Below are 21,468 nucleotides of genomic sequence, written 5' to 3'. Positions count from 1 at the left end.
AACTTAGGCCACAAGCTCTTCGGCTGCACCCGGTCTAGCAGGGGACTTGGCTGGGTGATTGGTCCTCTTTCCCTGAAGGGCTTGTGTCTTCCCATTGGCTGCGAGCGGGGCGGCCCGTCACCCATTGGCTTCTGCTGGTCCCGATGGGTGGGGAAACTTGGGGAGTTCTGGAGCTTCAGTGTCGCCGAAAGCTGGGTGTCTGGCACGGGCCGGAGCGCCTACTCGCTTACCACGCCTCGTTCATCTCAGGTAGCCGTGGGTGCAGGCGCGGAGCTGCGGCGGAAGTGAGGCGGCCTGGAGGGAGGGCGTCGGAGGCGTCGGGGGCGTCGGGAACGCCCTTGCGGGGTGCGTTTTCCCCCCGAGCGACTCCGGCGAGCGGGGCGGGGGGAGGCAGGTGGAGAGGTCGGGGGGTGGCGGACGCGGCGTCCCGGCGGGTGCAGACTTCGCCCGCCATCCGCGGAAGGATTCCGGGGCTTGCACCTCGCCTCTCTGCACCGCTCACCAGTTTAAGGACTTGGATGTCTACGAGGCGTCAGTTTCTGCATCCGTTAAGTGGGGAAAGAGTAGTAATAACCTTGCTTCGGCCAGGGTGAAGATTCACTAAGGTGGCGTTCCTTGAGGGGCGCAGTGCTTCCTGGTTCGTAGTAAATGCACTGACGACGCACGGTCCCTCCCATCTTCCCACAGCAAGCGTTGGCTGAGGTGATATTGATAAGGGGCAGCGTTTTCTAGGTTTACTCTCTTCTAGCTTCTGTCCTAAATGTATTAACTCATGTAACTCCTCAATAAATCAGTGTTACCGTTATCCCTAATATGCAGTTAAGAAAGGTTACCTGAGCTATTTTGGGATCCGGAGCCAGGACAAAATGACAGATGGAGTGTGATGTCAGATTTTTTATGTAAAGTCTCTTACAGCTTGTGAGCAACTTCCGGTGTTTTACAGAAGAGACTTTGAGACTCAGAGGGCAGAAGTCCTGAGTTGGAATTCTGTCTGACTCCTTCACTTATTAGCTGTGTGATCTCCAAGTGACTTAATTTCTTTGTTGTTACTATCTCTGCAAAATAAGGATAATAGGATCAGCTTTGAAGGTTGTGAATTGTGTTGAATGAAATAATACAGTTTAACGTGGCCAGAAAGACTGATCACGTAGTAGATGATCAATAAATGTTAGCTATTATATTAAAAAAAGAAAGAATTAGAGCATTAGGAGCTCAAACATGAACTCAGACTTAAAGGTGAAATATCATTAGAATTTAATATTGCCTTAATTATTGTAAGAATTCTCAACATTGTTGTAAAGCTTATACTAGAATAAGCTAAAGTGAGCACTGAAATGGAGGGAAGGGCATTGGTCATTTTTGCAGAAGTGGGCTCCACTGTTGGATTTTGCAGAAGTGGGCTCCACTTTATCAAAAATGAGAAATTACTGTATTTGACTGAGTTAGAATAGCTAAATTACAAATTCAAGATTGGAAATCAAGCATATGCTGAAATTTTTATATGAGGTAAAAAATACAATTTAATTTACAAAGTCTTGGTTTCTACAACATCTTGGGGAAAAATCTATAGCATGTTTAATTGAAGCTATTTACATAAATAAAACCCTTATCAGTTGGGAAATGGAAGTTTAAATAATTCTGATAATAGCTTAAAATGTGAATTCTGACTTCATCAAACTACATAGGTACAGATTTTTATGACATTCACTTTTTATTAGAGGTTAAAATGTGTATTATGTTTCATGTTTAAAATAGAACCAATGGCCATCTCCCTGTAATGTAAATTTGTTGAAAATTTGAGATGTATTGGCCAAAGACTATGGTGCTGATAGATGGCCACAAGACAATTTCTGACTTTGGCAGGCTGCTGCCTCTACAATGGTAGCCACTGTCCACACTAGTGATCATTCTGAAGACATGAGCATAGAAAACATGAACAAAAGGAAAAAAAAATTTAAAAAGAGAATAAAGTAAGGGGGAGAACATGAAGATGGACATTATTGAGAACTGAATAATAGGACTGTCAAAAAGTATATGGCCTTTTTGAAGGAGCTGCTAGATTCTGATATGATTAAATGGTAATCATTCTCTGAAATGTTAAGTGATTGAGTTGGAGAGTTTCCTGATATAGGTCAAGAAAGGGAATGAAAGAATTAGTAAGAGGGAGTCCAGAATAGTATTTAAAACATTTTCCAGGGAGCCTCAGTGACTCAGTTGGTTAAGTGTTTGCCTTCTGCTCAGGTCATGATCCCAGGGTCCGGGGATAGAGTCCTGCATCGGGTTCCCTGCTCAGTGGGGAGTCTGCTTCTCTCTTTACCCCTTTCCTGTGCTTGTGATCTCTCCCTCTCACAAATAAATATATAAAATCTTAAAAAAAAAAAAAAAAAAAAAAAAAAAACCAACATTCTCCTTACATTCTCCATAGGTGGAGACTGCAGTAGAGCATATTGTATGATTTCCTTTTAATTAATGGGAGTACTCTGTTTTATTAGGAGAGCATCAAGACCTTGATAATAACCCCAATACTGCTTGCTCCCCAATTCTGGAATATATTTCCAAATATATGTCACGCTTGCCCACATACAGATAGTTTAGACAGTAACCATTATTCTCTTTTGGACTTAATCTTGATGAAAAAAATCCATACAAGAATGAACTGCCTGGTTAAATACTTCATTGGGCTAAAGAGCTCTCTGAGTTTACACTTGTTTCTTCTTCTTTCCTATCTCCTACTCCACTACTCTTAAAAGAGGCTTATTAATAATTTTTCATGTTTTAGCTTTGTTTTAATTCAGAGTTTATTTAAAGGGTGGAATAAGTCAACTTTGAGAGCAAAACCTGGATTACATCCATTTCTGAAGTTCTAGGACTTGGTAGATACTAGATGCTTGGTAAATAAAATAGTAGACTTCCTTGAGAAATTGCTGTATTTAATTTTGGCAGTGGAATTTTTAGTCATGCAAAAGCTTAAGGATGATTGGTGTAAACAGGCTCTTCTTTGATACTTTGAGGCCTTCCATAAGTGAGCCTAGTAGCTCACTGTCTACCTATTTTTCCTACTTTTATTTACTGGGTTCCTACTGCATGCCAGACATAGGAGTATAACATTAAGTCACATTTACTGCCACAAAAGGTTTATAGTTAAATTGGAAAAGATGATAAGTGAATAAGTACAGAGTTGTTTTGAGAAACATTGGTGGGGTCAGGGGAAGCTAACCTAGTCTTTAGGGGAGTCCAAGAAAAAAGAGTAGAAATTAGGCAGTGACACTCAGCCAGATCACAAAAGGGCCCATAAGCCATTTCAAGGAGTTTGGACTTCATAGTGATCAGTAAGAGGGAGTGATTACTAAGGTAAGCATCTTAAAGATCCAGATTCTCATCTTTATAGGTAGTTTTTATTGCTTACACTTGTGTAATGGATTTATACAAAGATAACATCGTCTGTGATAATAGCATTTTTACATTTCATCTTTGATGAAATATCTTACCTATCAACCACAGGACCTGGCAGGCAACCTTTGGATTTAAAGAATACTGTTTAATCATAACGATCCTAGCAATAGATAAATTAGCTTTTCAAGTCTTCTCTAAGAATTTGTGCTAGTTTATAACATATCCTTGATTAAGGTCATTGTACCAGCTATCAAGTTGGCAGTCTCTTGAGGAGAAATGGGATACTTTCCTGACTGCCACACTGCTTGAATGATCTTATCCACTTTTAATCGATGGGTGGGTTCTATATTTATTATATATTTTGCATCACTTACATCACTTACATAGATCCTAAATTCTATTTTATTGAATTTTCTGTATATACTTTCCCATGTTTCCCATATTTTGGGATATACCACCCCCAAATATGCCATTTTGGAATAAGGATTATTTTGAACTGAAGGCACTTCAGCAGCAAATGCAGAAAGAGCTGTTTTCCCTCCCTCTACTACTTAAAAGTAGAGCATAAATTTCCCTTTGTGAAGGTCTTCCCTCTCCTCTCCTATACTAGGAAGAGAACAACTCATCAGTGGAGGTAGAGCTGGCACCAGGATTGTCTGAACAAACAAACTTTACTACAATAACCTTTCTTTTCTACTAACTTTCTCATAATTCACCACCCTTAGAAGCCCAAATCCCTTTTCTTTGTCTTGTCACTTTTCCACAAGTTATTACCTTTTGTTAGAATGGGGTATAAGCCCTAAGTCTAAGTGCTTTTTTTGAGTCTCCATTTCCTTCTTTTTTGTGAAGGCCTCTATGTATATAAAAAATGAAATATTAACAGCAAATAAAATTTGTGTGTCTTTTGTACTGTTAATATACCTTCTTTCAGTTTAATATGCAGGTCCCAGAGACAGAACCTAAGAGAATAGAGAAAAAGGTTTTTTTCTTCCCCTACAGTTCTGTATCATCTTGTTTATCATTTTTAATAGCTTGTATGCTTTGTTCTACGCTATTTAAATACTGACTACAATAGTGATTTATTTCTGTCATCTTTAGTTTTTAGATAGTGTTTCTCAACCCTGGCTGAATAACAGAATGATCGGCGAGGCTTTTTATAGAGCCTAGATTTTGGGGGCCTACTCCACTGAATCACACTATCTGGCAATGGGACCTGATATCTAACTTCTAAAAACAGTGTCACAAAAAGCCCAGAGGCAGATAGAAGTTAAAATGGTAAAGACAAATCTTATTCAAGAACTATTGAAATAGGGGAAAAGATAACTCAGTATAGAATTGTACCCTGTTTGGAAATGCTTGGGGCTTGGGTGGCTCAGATGGTTAAGCCTCCAACTCTTGGTTTTGGCTCAGGTCATGATGTTGTAGTCATGGGGATCTAGCCCTTTGTCAGGCTCCATGCTCAGCATGGAGTCTGCTTTGGATATTCTCTCTCCCTCTGCTCCCCACCCTGCTCTCTCTCAAATAAATAAACAAAATCCTAAAAAAAAAAAAAAAGAAAAGAAAAAGAAAGAAAGAAAATTGCATTCCATTCTGAATACAACAAAGACAGTGGGGATTTGTAGCCAAGGAGCAGGATAGGTGTCAATGGATGGGAAATTGCTAAGAGGAAACATTAGGGGTAAGGGTTCTCGCTAAATTGACTTAGGAGTCTTGCTGAATGCAGAGCAGCATGATATGATCAAGGGTAGGATGAGGAATTTTTGAGGGTGTTTCAGTAAGCTAGCTCAGCAGATTTCTTGCTAAAACTGAACTTAGGAAGCCAAGGATAAGCCCAAGAACAAGGCCTGGTCAAAAAGAGGACTCAGAAGAGTCCTCTGAGGAAGGGAAGGGAATCTTTGTCAACAGCTACAACTACTACAAAATATGACAAAGGGGATTCTGATGTATGCATCTGTAGGTGAGAATTACAGCCTTTTTCACATAGAAGTTTGAGGCTTGACATTTCATTTAGATCTTTTCTTGATTTCCTATTTAGTAGTAACTTGATGGTTCTGTAAATCATGCAGCTTTTCCCCAGAAGCTTTTTCTATATTCTTTTACTGGAGTGCACCAAGGAACCTAAAGTACACAAAATCAAGACCAAATAATTCTTGCTTTGAAGTGAACACACTTCACCAAATATTAAGGGCCTGTTGTGTTCCAGGCAACGTTTTAGTAGGTACGGATATTGTGCAGTCAAAGGCAGTCAAAGGCTCATGCTCTATTAGGTAGGAATGTGATGGTAAAAGGGTAGAATACAGTATACCAATTAAAAAAACAAGCTAATTTTAGATTGTGATAAGCACTGTGAAGAAAATAAAAGAAGGGTGTAATGGAGACTTGGAGATGGCTTTATTAAGATAGGTTTAAAGTGAAATTGTCATTTCAAGTTGTTATTAGTCATGCTCAGATTTGGGATCTAATAATCCAGGCAGAGGAAATAGCAAGAACAAAGCCCAGAGTCAGTGACAAGTTTGGCCTATTTGAGGGGCAGAAAGAAAATAAGTAGGACAATAATATTCTAGGCAATGAGACCTGGTGGTGTGAATAGGAATCTCTTAATTTCTTTTAAGGGTGATTCCGAGGCTTTGTCTTTGAGCCACTGGCTCAATTCCATTTTATTTATTTATTTATTTATTTATTTATAAGATTTTATTTATTTCTTTGATAGACAGAGATCACAAGTAGGCAGAGAGGCAGGCAGAGAGAGAGGAGGAAGCAGGCTCCCCGCTGAGCAGAGACCCCCCATGTGGGGCTCAATCTCAGGACCCTGGGATCATGGCCTGAGCCGAAGGCAGAGGCTTTAACCCACTGAGCCACCCAGGCGCCCCTCAGTTCCATTTTAAAAGGAAATGGTTGAGGGGTGCCTGGGCAGCTCAGTGGGCTAAGCCTCTGCCTTCAACTCGGGTCATGATCTCTGGGTCCTGGGATTGAGCCCCGCATGGGGCTCTCTGCTCTGTGGGGAGCCTGTTTCCCCCTCTCTCTGCCTACTTCTGATCTCTCTCTCTGTCAAATAAATAAATAAAATCTTTAAAAAAAAAAAAAAAAGAAAGAAAGAAATGGTTGTGGCCTAGGTGGCTCAGTCAGTTCAGTATCTGACCCTTGATCTCAACTCAGATCCTGATTTTAATAGAGTCCTGAGTTCAAGCCCCGTGTTGGGCTCTATGCTGGGTGTGGAGCCCATATTAAAAAATAAATAAATAAAAATAAAGTAAAATACAAGTAAATTGTTAAGATGGGGAAGACTGAGTAAAATTAAGGGAAGCCTAGGGTGATAGCCATTAGAATGAAGCTCTAACTAGGCTTCTGGATCTGAGACTTTGGAGTCCTGTTTCTCTCCCCATTTCCCCTTTTCTCCAGTCTTTCCATATTTCAGACTCAAGATAACCAGAGTTTTTGCATGCTTGCATGTTGATCAGAGGCTCCCAGAGCAATTAGTCCAAAAGAAACCTGCAAAACCTGCATGGACTTTTCTAACCCAGCCTAAGAAGTCATGCAGTCACAGACTACCTCTTGAGGGGAAGTATCAAGAATTTGCAGCAATGTTTTAAAACTGTCACATTACAGAAAGCTTCATTATATTGTTTATTATCTTTAAGGTTAAAAATCATCTCGGGTGCCTCAGTGGCTCAGTGGGTTAAAGGCTCTGCCTTTGGCTCAGGTCATGATCCTGGGGTCCTGGGATAGAGCCCCATGTCAGGCTCTCTGCTCAGCAGGGAGTCTGCTTCCCTTGCTTTCTCTCTGCCTGCCTCTCTGCCTGCTTATGATCTCTGTCTGTCAAATAAATAAATAAAGTCTTTAAATAAAAGGTTAACAATCATTTCTTTTTAGAAACAATGTTGAAAAGTAGCTTATCTTTGGAATTAGGTACGATATAGTACTGTTCTTTTTTTATATGGTTAAAATTATTGCCTTAAAATTATGAACCATTTGTTTATATGGTACTGATGGTTCTAAAAGTCTTCATATGACTTACTTATACAGATACCTTACTAAATCTTACAGCATCAAATGAAATAAAATATTGAAAATGGTGCAGTTCTTCAAACTTTTAAAGTTGTTCAGAATTCTGTAACCCTAACCTGAAAGAATGTGTGAACAGGTTTCTAGTTGTTCTTGTCATTAATTTTCTAGAATGAGTCCTAAATTTGTTGGTTGTTAAGTTAAAAAATTTAATGGCTGAAACTCCAAAGAATTTGTAAAAGAATTTATTCCTTGTGTATTTATTTTTGTAGTTTGGAAACAGCAGTATTTTTTCTTTAAGTCATCTAGAATTCTAAAATATATTTCTTTTTATTATATTCTTTTCGAAAGGGAATGAGGATTGTAGTTTTTTTTTTTTTTGAAGATTTTATTTATTTATTTGACAGACAGAGATCACAAGTAGGCAGAGAAGCTGGCAGAGAGAGAGGAGGAAGCAGGCTCCCTGCTGAGCAGAGAGCCCGTTGCAGGGCTCGATCCCAGGACCCTGGGATCATGACCTGAGCTGAAGGCAGAGGCTTTAACCCACTGAGCCACCCAGGCGCCCCTGTAGTTTATTTTTATGTGAGTAATTTTAGTAACTTAAAGTGTGTGATGCTCATCCTTGGCTTGGTGTTACTTATCTTGGGAACTTTTAGGGGAAAAAAAAAAAACAAAACCTATGCCCAGGCCCTACTCTCAGAGATTCTGATTAGTTGATTGGGAGTGGGATCCAGGTATAAGTATCTTTTATGGCTCCCCAGTTGATTCTCTTATGAAGCCAGATTTGAGACTCAGTGATCTACTGCTTCAAATTGTGGTATTTGCTGATGCTAATCTTTGTCTTTGTAACAGAAGAAAAAAAATGGAAGGCCTGCCTGATGCTACTGCTTTTGCCACTAGACTTAAGAACACTCTCATACAGTATCATAGCATTGAAGATGATAAGTGGCGAGTTGCCAAGAAAACGGTAAATTATTTAAATTACCTCTTATGGTATTTATCTTCTATCCAGTGAGTTGGTTGATGACTTTCAAAATGCTAAAGGAAAATGGGGACCATACTTTGGGTGGATGGCAGGATAAATAATTAAGCTAATAAAACTGGTGGTTTGACATCTACCAAAGCAAAACAGTAATCCTCTACTGCTTTCATTACTTCTTTAGATATTGGACATGAGAATAGACTGGCAACAGGAGCCTAAAGAATAGCTTCTAAAGTCAACATATAAAATGTAACATGTATTGATAGTTTGAAATAGTTTCAGATACGTCAACAAGCCTGTGAGGGTGGCCAATTATTATTCTTTTCTATTGGTGTAACTGGTCCAAACTATCACGTGGCTGCATGTTGACAGAGCCAACCCTGGAACCCAGGACTCTTCAGTGTAGTACTCTAGCTAGTCTGATATTCAGAATTTCTTGGGAAATAATTAGAAAAAAGATGGATGGACGAATTCAAGGTAGCACTGTCATTATGGATGTGAATTGTTTGATTTTAAAAAAGATACAAGCAAGTTCAGAATGAAATATTTACCATTCATCTTGTCTTGGGCCAAATGTGTCCGTAACGGTAAATAGCTAAGATTAGAGTGAGCAAATAATAATGGCTGGTGAGGATCTTAACAAGGTTTGCATCTCATTAAGTGACTGAAAAATCTCTTTCGGACGTCTGTACTTCAAGCAAAATGTGAAGAACTTTAGGATACAGAAGAAATTCAAATATGGATCAATTGATGGTATAAGTGACTTTTATGTATCTCTAAGTGCAAAGACTGATGCTGTAGAATTTGAAATTGTCAGTTTTATATCCAGAGTTCCACCTAAGTAATGATTTATGCCCTTAAACTATTTTTTTATTTTTCTAGAAAGATGTAACAATTTGGAGAAAACCTTCAGAAGAATTTAATGGATACCTGTAAGTAAATTCTTGTAGTTTTAGGTAGCTCTTAAGACATTGCCAGACTTCATATATATATAAATGATCACTAAATCATCATTGCCACTAAAATTTGGCTTTTAAAGATTTTAAACTTTCTGAGAAGCATATCACGAATTTAAAGACTTTAAAGTGTCCATATTCCTTGTGGACTGAGTTGGTAGTAAGGGAAATCATAAATAATGATATCAAATAGCCAATAAAAATCTTAATTTCTTAGCATAGTGTATAAACCTTTCTAGTATTCTTCTATATTTACTCAGTGCTATAGCATACTTGAAGAATTTATCTTAGGGCCACCTGGGTGGCTCAGTTGGTTGAGTGGCTGTCTTTGGCAAAGGTCATGATCCCGGGATCCTGGAATCAAGTCCTGCATTGGCTCCCTGCTCAGCAAGGAGTCTGTTTCTCCCTTCTCTCTGCTGCTGCTGCTTCTTGTGCTCGCTAAATAAATAAAATCTTAAAAAAAAAAAAAGAATTTGTCTTAAAGAAATCATAAGGAAGTTAATAAATACATATCTCTTTCATCACAGCATTACTTATAATATTAAAAATTACAAACAACTTGAATAATCAATAGTCATAAAATGGTTAAATTTTGAAACGTGATATTTTATACTTTTTAAAAACTGTGTTTTCAAATATTAGTTTAAAACACAAGAAAATCCTCAAGATGTAAAATGAGTAAAGCAGGATATGAAACTGCATGTAGCAGAATTGTGAGTTGACTTTAATTTTTATATATTAGAATGTTTTTACTTAACACCAAATACACACCTCTAGATGCCTGTTTTATAGGTGATTTCTATTTCCATTTTTGATATTTGTATATAGGTGAACACGAATTTATGCTTTTTACCAGAAAATTAATATTAATATTGTTTTTTAAAGCCAGTAGAGACTGTTGCCTTGTATAATTGGAGTGGAATGTTCATATCTTTGGGACTCTCAGTCCTTTTAAAAATGAAACTGTGGATTCCACTTACTGTATGTTCTCAAATATAATACCAAAGATAGCATTTCCAGAAAGATGAGTTATACAATATTTATGATGAGGGTGAGGAAACTAGAGTTGTGGATTAAGCATTGTAAGCAAGTGTGAAGTTAATCCTTTAGATCACTGATTGGCAGTGGGGGTTGAAAAGCACAAAATGTGCCAAGGGAGCATAATGCTTGGTAATTTGAGAGGACTTCATTGAAGGCTTACTTAGTGTATGAACCGAGCTTTAAAGGAAGAATGGGTTATTTCTTAGGGAACGAAGGACTGATTCATATTCCAGGCAGAGGGGATTGCATCTATTACATAAACACAGATGGGAAACACTCTAAGGAGTTTGTTTAGGGAAGTAGAAGTGATGTTTGTATAGCTGGAGCATAAAATATGAGGGTAGGGAGAGCATATGTCTATAGGATTTTTGAATTCTGAAGTAAGGAATTCAATATTGTGCTTACCTTTGCTCAATCCTTACTCCCACCTCCCAGGTCCTCAAAGATTTTGAACTTAATCTGATAGCACTGTGAAAAATGGAAATGATTGCATAGAGAGTTTAGAGAAGAGGTCTTACACTCAGAGTCTATGGCTAGCTTCTTGAAGTTTCCTCAAGATCATAAACATAATTTTGTATCAATGTTATATTCCTGGGAAGAGATCTTTGGTTTTTTTGTTTTTGTTTTTGTTTTTTGTTTTTGTTTTTGTTTTCAGAAGCTTAAAGAGATGTGGTCCAAAGAGCTAGAAATGGTTGCAGTGTTGAGCTGGACACAGAGTGCCCAAACTCAGGACATAGTATGGGAGTCGAAAAGGGGAAGTGAATGTGAAAGGGATCTAGTGGTGGTGGTGGTGATAATAACTAACATTCATTGAGAGCCAGATATTGTTCTAAGCACTTTACATTTACGAAGTCATTTTGATAAAACATGGTGACTTTTGTTCTGACTTTTGAAATAGGATCAAGAGAAAAAGAACTGTTAAAAGTTGAATCCCAGATGTCTAATTTGGGATTCATTTTTGTTGCCCTATTCCCACCCTCCACCCCAAGTCAGAGAACATAGGAGGGAAGATCAGATTTAGGATGGGGGAGATCATGTAAGTTTGAGCTGGAAATACTTACAAAATGATAAAACAGCTTCAGATGCTTTAAAAAAACTTTAAAAAAGACCTGCCCAAAATGTTGCTGATATAGTTAAAGCTAATCTATCTCTCATTTCTTCTTTTTTCTTTCCTTCCCAGAGGTAATTACTATCTCAAAGTGTGTTTTCCTTTTTTATGCTTTGACCACATATGTGTGTGTGTGTGTTTCCTTTAGTAATTTGCTTTTGATTTTTTTCCATTTAATACAGTGTTTTCTTCAGGATTTAGCCAGGTTGTTACATTTGGATCTATTCTTTCACGTTCATATGAAAATGTATTTACCTGTGTTTGTAAATTTTTAGGTTGTTGACAATTCTTCCTTATAAAATAACAGTGCTATAGTAAACTTCTCTAGTGTATGTCTCCTTCAACACATGTGTGATTTTCTTTGGGTATGCTTCATTCAACTACACTAGACATTGCAAATTATTTGCTCCCTAATGTGGTGGTAGCAGTTTGAGAGCTGTCATTCCCTTCCATTCAACACTTGTTATGTTTTTACTCTGCCAGTTTCAGAGGTATGAGACGGTATCTTGTTAGTATTTACTTGAGTACAAGGGAAGTTGAGCATCTTTCCTTAATTTATTGATATTTCTGGTCAATCTTAACATATCTTTTGTACTTATTTTCTTTGGATTATCTTTTTCTCATTGGTTTATAGGAATTAATTATGTATACTATAGAATAATTATGTCTGTTTATATGTGTTACACATTCGTTCTTCCAGTCTATGGCTGGTTTTTGAAGAAATTACTTATACTGTCATTTGTAGTATGCAAATTTTTAATTTTAACTGTCCTGTATTATTTGTATTTTTGTTTGTTTTATGTATTTAAGAACTCCCCCTGTATCCTGAGGTCACAAAGATGTATTTTTCTCAAAGCTTTAAATTTTATGTAGTGGTCTTTAGTCTGTCTGGAAGTAATTGTTTTGAATGGTGTCAAATAGTGATTCAGTTTTTAATTTCTCTATTAGTATAAGTATTGAATCAAAGTGCCATTTATGGAATAATACATCCTTTCCCCACTGATACATAATGCCACCTCTAAAATATGTCAAGTTCTGATATTATTCATGAGTCATTCTTCTGTGTGCTATTCCTGGATGACCTATTTTGCTGTTCCTGTAAAAAAGTTTTTGAAAGTCAGAGTAAAAATCTGTGTATACTAGTAACATCTTAGAGCCTGAGAATAGAATTGCATACAGGATAAATGAAGCATGAGTGTTGTATGGACTGTTTTCAGTTACATTGTAACATGAAGGTACTTTCTTATGTTCATTTAATTTAGACTTCAGATCACTTGTTAGATTTGAGGGCAAAGAGTACATTCTGATAAAATAATTGATATAACTTATCAGAAAAACTTTTGGGATTTACTCCCTTTACAAAAATCTTAATTAACTTTTCCTTTTTTTGAAGTTAGCTCTGAACTATGAGGACATACTGAAATTTTTCTTTCTAACAGCATCTGACCTTAATATTTTTTCTCCAGTTTCAAAGCCCAAGGTGTTATAGAAGACAGCGTCAATAGTGTCATAGACCATATACGCCCAGGTCCCTGTCGTTTGGATTGGGATAGCTTAATGACTTCAATGGATATTTTGGAACACTTTGAGGAGGTATTTATTGAGAAACATTACTTCAGATTTTGTGTGTGTGCCTGTAAGAGAGAGCATGTGAGTGTGAGTATGGGCACCCACTTGTATTCATTGATTGGAGAGTAAGTAATCATGGCAGAAATCTCACAGGGGAATCCTTGCTGCCTTTTAAAAAGCTTGAGCTTTCTCATATTAACTAATGAGTATTAGTCAGAACTGAGTTTGTTTTCCACAGTAGTGCTACCCTTGCTGCTTAAGAAGACTGCCAGCATCTTTAATTATAAAACTGAATTTCAGGGGCGCCTGGGTGGCTTAGTGGGTTGAGCCTTTGCCTTTGGCTCAGGTCATGATCCCAGGGTTCCTGGCATGGAGCTCCGCATCAGGCTTTCTGCTCAGCAGGGAGCCTGCTTCCCCTTCTCTCTCTGCCTGCTGCTCTGCCTACTTGTGATCTCTCTCTCTCTCTGTCAAATAAATAAATAAAATCTTTTTAAAAATTAAAAAAAAAAAAACTGAACTTGAGGTTCTGAAATCTAAAATTCTAAAGACAACACCATCATATGCAGGTTTCTAGGTAATCATATGTAGTTTTTTCCACTAATGTTAAGCCAAAATCAAAGACCAAAGATAAAAATGCAACCTTAGGCATTAGAGGATGATGTAACCAAAGTGTTTTTTTTTTCTATTTGTTTCTATTTTTCTATTTTTGTTAATTCATTCTTCCCATGTTTGAATTTCTTTATTGAAACATTTGGTATTTTAGTCCAGATATTTGTGGATTTTATGCTAAACACCTATAGTCTACACCACCTACTTCCATGTTGAATACCATATAGGATACAAAGCCACTGCATTGAGTTAGAGATTTGATACTGGGTAACTTACCTCTTTGTATTTTGGTCATATACCTTATTCATGCCCATAAAATGGCAGTGAGATTTAGAATAGAGATCAAAACCTGTCAGCATCGCTGTAAGAATTATTATTATTTTTTCATGTGTGTGTGGTTCAGTCTTTTTTTTTTTAATTTATTTTTTATTCTCAGCATAACAGTATTCATTATTTTTTGTACCACACCCAGGGCTCCATGCAATCCGTGCCCTCTATAATACCCACCACCTGGTACCCCGGCCTCCCACCCCCCGCCCCTTCAAAACCCTCAGATTGTTTTTCAGAGTCCATAGTCTCTCATGGTTCACCTCCCCTTCCAATTTCCCCCAACTCCCTTCTCCTCTCTAACTCCCCATGTCCTCCATGCTATTTGTTATGCTCCACAAATAAGTGAAACCATATGATAATTGACTCTCTCTGCTTGACTTCTTTTACTCAGCATAATCTCTTGCAGTCCCGTCCATGATGCTACAAAAGTTGGGTATTCGTCCTTTCTGATGGAGGCATAATACTCCATAGTGTATATGGACCACATCTTCCTTATCCATTTGTCCACTGAAGGGCATCTTGGTTCTTTCCACAGTTTGGCAACCATGGCCATTGCTGCTATAAACATTGGGGTACAGATGGCCCTTCTTTTCACTCCATCTGTATCTTTGGGGTAAATACCCAGGAGTGCAATGGCAGGGTCATAGGGAAGTTCTATTTTTAATTTCTTGAGGAAACTCCACACTGGTCTCCAAAGAGGCTACACCAACTTGCATTCTCACCAACAGTGTAAGAGGGTTCCCCTTTCTCCACATCCCCTCCAACACATGTTGTTTCCTGTTTTGTTAATTTTGGCCATTCTAACTGGTGTAAGGTGATATCTCAATGTGGTTTTAATTTGAATCTCCCTGAGGGCTAATGATGATGAACATTTTTTCATGTGTCTGATAGCCATTTGTATGTCTTCATTGGAGAAGTGTCTATCCATATCTTCTGCCCATTTTTTGATGTGATTGTTTTGTGTGTGTTGAATTTGAGGAGTTCATTATAGATCCTGGATATCAATCTTTTGTCTGTACTGTCATTTGCAAATATCTTCTCCCATTCCATGGGTTGCCTCTTTGTTTTCTTGACTGTTTCCTTGGCTGTGCAGAAGTTTTTTGAAGTCCCAAAAGTTCATCTTGGCTTTTGTTTCCTTTGCCTTTGGAGACATATCTTGAAAGAAGTTGCTGTGGCTGATATCAAAGAGATTACTGCCTATGTTCTCCTCTAGGATTCTGATGGATTCCTGTCTCATGTTGAGGTCTTTAATCCATTTTGAGTTTATCTTTGTGTACGGTGTAAGAGAATGGTCGAGTTTCATTCTTCTACATATAGCTGCCCAGTTTTCACAGCACCATTTATTGAAGAGACTGTCTTTTTTCCACTGTATATTTTTTCCTGTTTTGTCGAAGATTATTTGACCATAGAGTTGGGGGTCCATATCTGGGCTCTCTACTCTGTTCCACTGGTCTATGTGTCTGTTTTTATGCCAGTACCATGGTGTCTTGGTGATCACAGCTTTGTAGTAAAGCTTGAAATCAGGTAACGTGATGCCCCCTGTTTTATTTTTGTTTTTCAACATTTCCTTAGCGATTCACGGTCTCTTCTGATTCCATACAAATTTTAGGATTATTTGCTCCAGCTCTTTGAAGAATACAGGTAGAATTTTGATTGGAATAGCATTAAAAGTATAGATTGCTCTAGGCAGTATAGACATTTTAACAATGTTTATTCTTCCGATCCAAGAGCATGGGATGGTCTTCCATCTTTTTGTGTCTTCTTCAATTTCTTTCATGAGTGTTCTGTAGTTCCTCGAGTTCAGATCCTTTACCTCTTTGGTTAGGTTTATTCCCAGGTATCTTATGGTTCTTGGTGCTATAGTAAATGGAATCGATTCTCTAATTTCTCTTTCTGTATTTTCATTATTAGTGTATAAGAAAGCCACTGATTTCTGTACATTGACTTTGTATCCTGCCACGTTACTGAATTGCTGTATGAGTTCTAGTAGTTTGGGGGTGGAGTCTTTTGTGTTTTCCATATAAAGAATCATTTCATCTGCAAAGAGAGAGAGTTTGGCTTCTTCATTACCAATTTGGATACCTTTTATTTCCCTTTGTTGTCTGATTGCTGTTGCTAGGACTTCTAATACTATGTTGAAATAGAGTGGCGAGAGTGGGCATCTTTGTCATGTTCCTGATCTCAACGGGAAGGCTGCAAGCTTTTTCCCATTGAGGATGATATTTGCTGTGGGTATTTCATAGATAGATTTGATGAAGTTCAGGAATGTTCCCTCTGTCCCTATACTTTGAAGCGTTTTAATCAGGAACAGATGCTGGATTTTGTCAAATGCTTTTTCTGCATCAATTGAGAGAACCATGTGGTTCTTCTCTCTTCGCTTATTAATGTGTTCTATCACATTGATGGATTTGCGAATGTTGAACTATCCTTGTATAGCCCTGGGATGAATCCCACCTGGTCATGGTGGATAATCTTTTTAATGTGCTGTTGGATGTATGACTTATTATTAATAATAATTATAAATACATTTTAAATGAATCTTAGTTTTTTACTAAGGGTTAAGTTATGATATATGAGTTCATATATGTTTCCTAAGTAGTAATACCTGTTACCTGTTCTCTTTCAGAATTGCTGTGTGATGCGTTACACTACCGCTGGTCAGCTTTGGAATATAATTTCCCCAAGAGAGTTTGTTGATTTCTCCTACACTGTGGGCTATGAAGAAGGGCTTTTGTCCTGTGGTAATGATCTCAAAACTCTATGATATCTTTTCATTTGTTTTAAATATTTGAGGTTTCTTGGCTGGATGTTTCTATGTGAGATATATTTTCAGCCTTCACACTTATTTTATACTAAGCTTTGCAAATGCTACATCATAGGAATTAAAATAACAATATCAAGAAGGGTTTTGAAATCTTTCTGGTAAGTTTTTATTCTCAGTTATGTGATATCCTCCAGGTCACCACTGAGAAATATGAATCACATGCCTGCCTCTGAGAAAGGGTTGTAGTAAATAGATTAAATCACTCTCAGAAAACAGCTTCTTGGTCATATACATAACACACTGGTATGTGTTACAATATTTTTCCTTCCTTGAGCTGTGTAATAAATATTTTTCTTCTAAAAATGAAGAATACTGGGCACCTGGGTGGCTCAGTGGGTTAAGCCTCTGCTTTCAGCTCAGGTCATGATCTCAGGGTCCTGGGATCGAGCCCCACATTGGGCTCTCTGCTCAGCAGGGAGCCTGCTTCCCTTACCACCCCCCCCCCCCCCCGCCTGCCTCTCTGCCTACTTGTGATCTCTATCAAATAAATAAATAAATAAATAAATAAAATCTTACAGAGAAAAAGAATAATAATAGAAAAAAAGAATAATAGAAGGCTCCTGCTTTTCCTGCTTTCTAAAATATATCTATAGGGAAATCAGTCTTTTTCTGTGTATAGTATATACTTGAGTTGACAGTTTTAGGTAAATATCTACTTGTTTACTCTTAACCAGCCAGTACCAAAGTTGGATGTAGTAATGTCTTTAGGGAGTAGTGGTGGTACTGTCGTTTTGATTTTGGGCACCTTGAGGCCTGGCTGCTACAGCCAAGATTCATAGTTTCCAAGGAGTTACCAAGATGACATAATGTTACCTATTCTGATGGGATTAGAACTTTCCCCATTACCTCTAGCCCTCTGCCAGAATTCTACTTGGTAATTATCTTTTTCATTCTTCCATGGTCACTCTTGGGGCTTAGTTTTCATCTACATGGATAAGAAGAAAAAATATTTAAACAGGAAATCTGAAAATATTGTTTAATGAGAGTTATAGACTATTTATAGTCTATTTACTATTTACCGTCACTGCCATTAATGGTGTTATTTTAAAATTTCCTTGTAGGGCTAAGTGTTGACTGGAATGAAAAGAGACCAGAATTTATTCGTGGCTATAACCATCCCTGTGGTTGGTTTTGTGTTCCGCTTAAAGACAGTCCACACCAGAGTCTTTTGACAGGCTACATTCAGACGGATCTGCGCGGGATGATTCCTCAGTCTGCGGTAGATACAGCCATGGCCAGCACTTTAATCAACTTCTATGGCGATTTACAAAAAGCCCTGCAAAAGGCATAATACATTTAAACTTGTAGTACGATAGTCCCCCTGAATCAACTTTTTCTCTCAGCTTCATGGCCTGTGAAAATCATCCTTCCCTTTCTTCTATGTAGCCTGTAGGAAAATTTGGTATTATTTGCTGGCTTATTTTATTCCTAAAGTAAATAGTTACTGAAGAGGGGGCATTTCCATTTTCTTAGGCGGTGCTTTGCATGGTGTTTGATACAGCAGTGTGTCTAAGCAGGGAGAGTCTTACATACGTCCTTGAGGAAGTAGTATACTTCTTTGACCTGAACTCTTAAGAAACTGAATATTGCCTCAGTATGAATATTTTGGCTACTTGGAAATTAGAGAAAGCACAAACTTTATGCTGTTAGTTTAAAATCATCTGTTTTAGAGATTTATGAATATTTTCTAAGTTTTAACTATTTTTTGGAAGTTAAATATTAATGCTTTACTTTTGGTATGCTCTGTGAGTTTGCCAATATCTTGGACTGAAAAAAGGTTCTTTATATTTTATAAAGGTGAGCTTCATTGTCAGGTGACTTGTGCTACTTTAAGTATTAAAAAAAGAAGAAAAAGAATAGATACAGTAAGAATAGATACAATTCAAATACAATTGTTTTGATACCTAGACAACATTATTTTGTGGATATCTTTAAAAATGTATTTGTATCTTTCTGTGCATTTATTTTGGAAGGTCTAAAAAGCATTTATGCATGAATAAAATGTACAAAAAAATATGTGCTGGGGACACCACAGTGATTGGATTGTGTGAACTGGCTGGTGGTATCCTATATTCAACAGCAAATTGTCTAGAAAGCAAATTCAGTGAGAGTTTTATTCACGTTTCATTTTGTTGTTTGTTTTTTTCTTAAGATAAGCCCTCGAGAAATAGCTTTTAATTCTGTGAAGTATCAGATATTCTGTAGGAAAATAATCACATTTTCAGTCTTATTTGATCCATGTTCACATTTCAGTTTTAATGTATCACTCACCTCATAAAGTATTTCTAACTACATCATAAACATTTACAGTTGTGACATAACTTCAGTCTGGAACTTTAACAAATACATTCATAGATTTTTCCACATGCCTGGATGAGTCATTTTAGACCTAGCATGTACTATATTAGGTCCCTTGCTTCTGTGGCGGCCTTAAATGAACGTTCCTGAATGATTTTAACATTTCAGATGATTCTTTGGCTTTTGAATAATCACCTGGTTTACTTCTTAAATGAGACCTTGAGGCAACTCAGTATATCCATGCAAATGTTTGTATTTATATTTGTGTTTGGGCACATGTCTTGAAATCTATCTTCCTGTTCAGTGTGAATTCTTCATGTGGTACTAACTGTAACCATTGTTTTGTTTCTTCTTCTTCTTCATTAATATAAGATTTTTTTTAATATTCTAGTATTCTGTTTTGGTGAAATGCCAGTGGATGTCCAATTATAGGGTGCCCAGACTGTGTGAGGCATTTGCGATAAGATTGCCTGAGCTGGGTACCCCTAAAGCAAATAAATTGTCCCCTCAGCGACTCTAACATTCTCTCTTTTTCAACTTATACCTCAATTAGTGATCACATAATCTACTGTTGAATTAGATCCATTGCACTTAAAAGGACCCTCATGGGGGCACCTGGGTGGCTCAGTGGGTTAAGCCTCTGCCTTTGGTTGGGGTCATGGTCGCAGGGTCCTGGGATTGAGCCCCACATCGGGCTCTCTGCTCAGCAGGGAGCCTGCTTCCCTGACCCCGACCTCTCTGCCTGCCTCTCTGCCTACTTGCAATCTCTCTCCCTCTCTCTCTGTCAAATAAATAAATAAGATCTTTTAAAAAAAAAAAAAAAAAAAAGGACCCTCATGGAAAAAATCTGTTGCAATATTGAGTTGTATGATAGATTGAAAATAATATTTGAATCACCAGAAATTTATATGCAGTTTCTAGATGGCACTTTAGATCTGCTGGGCTCTAGTTGGCACTTTTTTTTTTTAAACAGCTTTATTGAGGTATAATTTACAGCTATACAACTTAACTGGCTCGAAGTATATAATCCAGTGATTTGAATACATTTATAGTTGTGCGGTCATCACCACAATCCAATTTTAGAACATTTCTATCAACCAGAAAGACCCTTTCTGCCTGTTTGCTGACTCATCTCTAACCAAAGTTTAGCACACTTGCCAATATACAGAAGATGAAAAAGATTAGAGCAGGTTTTATCTGGTTTTGTTTTTAAGCGTAGAGGCATCATAGGTTAAATATGTTATCTCAAATACCATAATTATACAAAAATTTAATGATACGGGTTAGGATTAATATTAACATGTAATTGAGTCAGCAGTGCTATAGAACAGAACAATAATGTGAGCCATTTACTATGTAATTTAAAATTTCCTAGTAGTCACATTAAAAAGATAAAAAGTAAACGCTGGTGTTAATTTTAATAATATAATTTAGCTCCATAGATCCCAAATATTACCATTTCACCATGTAATCAATGTAAACAATTATTAAGGTAGTTCCTACTATTCTTCTGTACTAATTCTTTGAATCTGTTGTGTATTTTACTAATTTGGTTTAGCCACATTAAAAGTACATTACCCACATCAGGCCACTGGTCTGCACTGAATAGCACAAACCTGTAGTATATGTACTAATTTATCTTTTTACAGTATGAAGTAATGAATTTCATGGAATTACACTTTTAAACACAAAATGTTTCCTGGTCTGGAGCCTTCAGTGCTTGCTAAATGGAGACTTCTGAATGTTAGAAATAAGTCAGTTAATAACTTAATAAAATAAAAATTATAGCCAAAAAAAGCCCTTTTCCTTTAAGGATAATTAACCCTTTTCATAAGGCAATGAATGAAAGAAAAAAATATAGTCTGCCTTGTTGGGTGGTTGATTATTTTCTCTAGCTTATAGCTAGTTTGCATTGGAAACCTATTTATGCGGGAAATATTGGCATAGTACTGTTTTCAGTACACATTACCTATTTTTTTAAGGACATTAGTTTCATACAAAAAAATCGTGATTTATCATGTGATATTTTGCATGAAGTTTTAGTTTGTACTGATAACTCTTGATTATCCCTTGAAGTTTAGTGCAATACTTAGCCAAAATAATTGTGGGAGGGGCGCCTGGGTGGCTCGGTGGGTTGGGCCGCTGCCTTCGGCTCAGGTCGTGATCTCGGGGTCCTGGGATCGAGTCCCGCATCGGGCTTTCTGCTCGGCGGGGAGCCTGCTTCCCTCTCTCTCTCTCTGCCTGCCTCTCCATCTACTTGTGATTTCTGTCAAATAAAAAAAAAAATTAAAAAAAAATAATAATTGTGGGAACTTAGTGTCTGCAGTGATGTATAATATGAACTGCTAAGAGTTTC

The 21,468-nt window shown here is 37.4% G+C and overlaps 2 protein-coding genes across 5 annotated transcripts in view; one reads left to right on the top strand and one right to left on the bottom strand.

The window, feature by feature from the left end:
• The first annotated feature begins 8 nt into the window (after positions 1-8).
• On the top strand, positions 9-21,211 carry STARD4 (StAR related lipid transfer domain containing 4). 3 transcript variants are annotated; one of them, XM_082723737.1, is made up of 6 exons: positions 9-249; positions 8,248-8,362; positions 9,260-9,309; positions 12,949-13,075; positions 16,617-16,731; positions 17,876-21,211. In XM_082723737.1, exons 2-6 carry the CDS (start codon positions 8,258-8,260, stop codon positions 18,103-18,105), a joined length of 627 nt encoding a protein of 208 aa, XP_082579863.1. In that variant the 5' UTR covers positions 9-249; positions 8,248-8,257; the 3' UTR covers positions 18,106-21,211. The 3 variants fall into 3 exon arrangements, with proteins under 3 accessions (XP_082579863.1, XP_082579864.1, XP_082579865.1); XM_082723738.1 differs by having other exon boundaries at positions 48-249; positions 8,251-8,362; XM_082723739.1 differs by having other exon boundaries at positions 163-249; positions 9,264-9,309.
• CAMK4 (calcium/calmodulin dependent protein kinase IV) overlaps positions 10,814-21,468 on the bottom strand; it is a 245,869-nt gene continuing 235,214 nt past the window's right edge. The window contains exon 12 of one of the 2 annotated variants that reach the window (XM_082723728.1): positions 10,814-10,842. In XM_082723728.1, coding sequence (XP_082579854.1) covers positions 10,829-10,842 — 14 coding nt within the window. In that variant the 3' untranslated portion in view covers positions 10,814-10,828. Of the gene's footprint in view, positions 10,843-15,757; positions 16,475-21,468 lie in introns of those variants that run through there. The other variant, XM_082723729.1, reaches the window with a different exon arrangement.

Source organism: Mustela nivalis, assembly GCF_964662115.1.
Source record: "Mustela nivalis genome assembly, chromosome: 3".
In the NCBI taxonomy this organism is placed as follows: Eukaryota; Metazoa; Chordata; class Mammalia; order Carnivora; family Mustelidae; genus Mustela; species Mustela nivalis.
The sequence above is the reverse complement of the archived record's forward strand: the minus strand, read 5'-3'. Positions and strand labels throughout refer to the sequence as shown.

Bases quoted from the DNA above. Each gene is read 5' to 3' on its own strand.
- STARD4 (XM_082723737.1), top strand. From the start codon at position 8,258: ATGGAAGGCCTGCCTGATGCTACTGCTTTTGCCACTAGACTTAAGAAC. The intron at 9,310-12,948 runs GTAAGTAAATTC...TTTTTTCTCCAG, and splicing joins GAAGAATTTAATGGATACCT to TTTCAAAGCCCAAGGTGTTA. The intron at 13,076-16,616 runs GTATTTATTGAG...GTTCTCTTTCAG, and splicing joins TTTTGGAACACTTTGAGGAG to AATTGCTGTGTGATGCGTTA.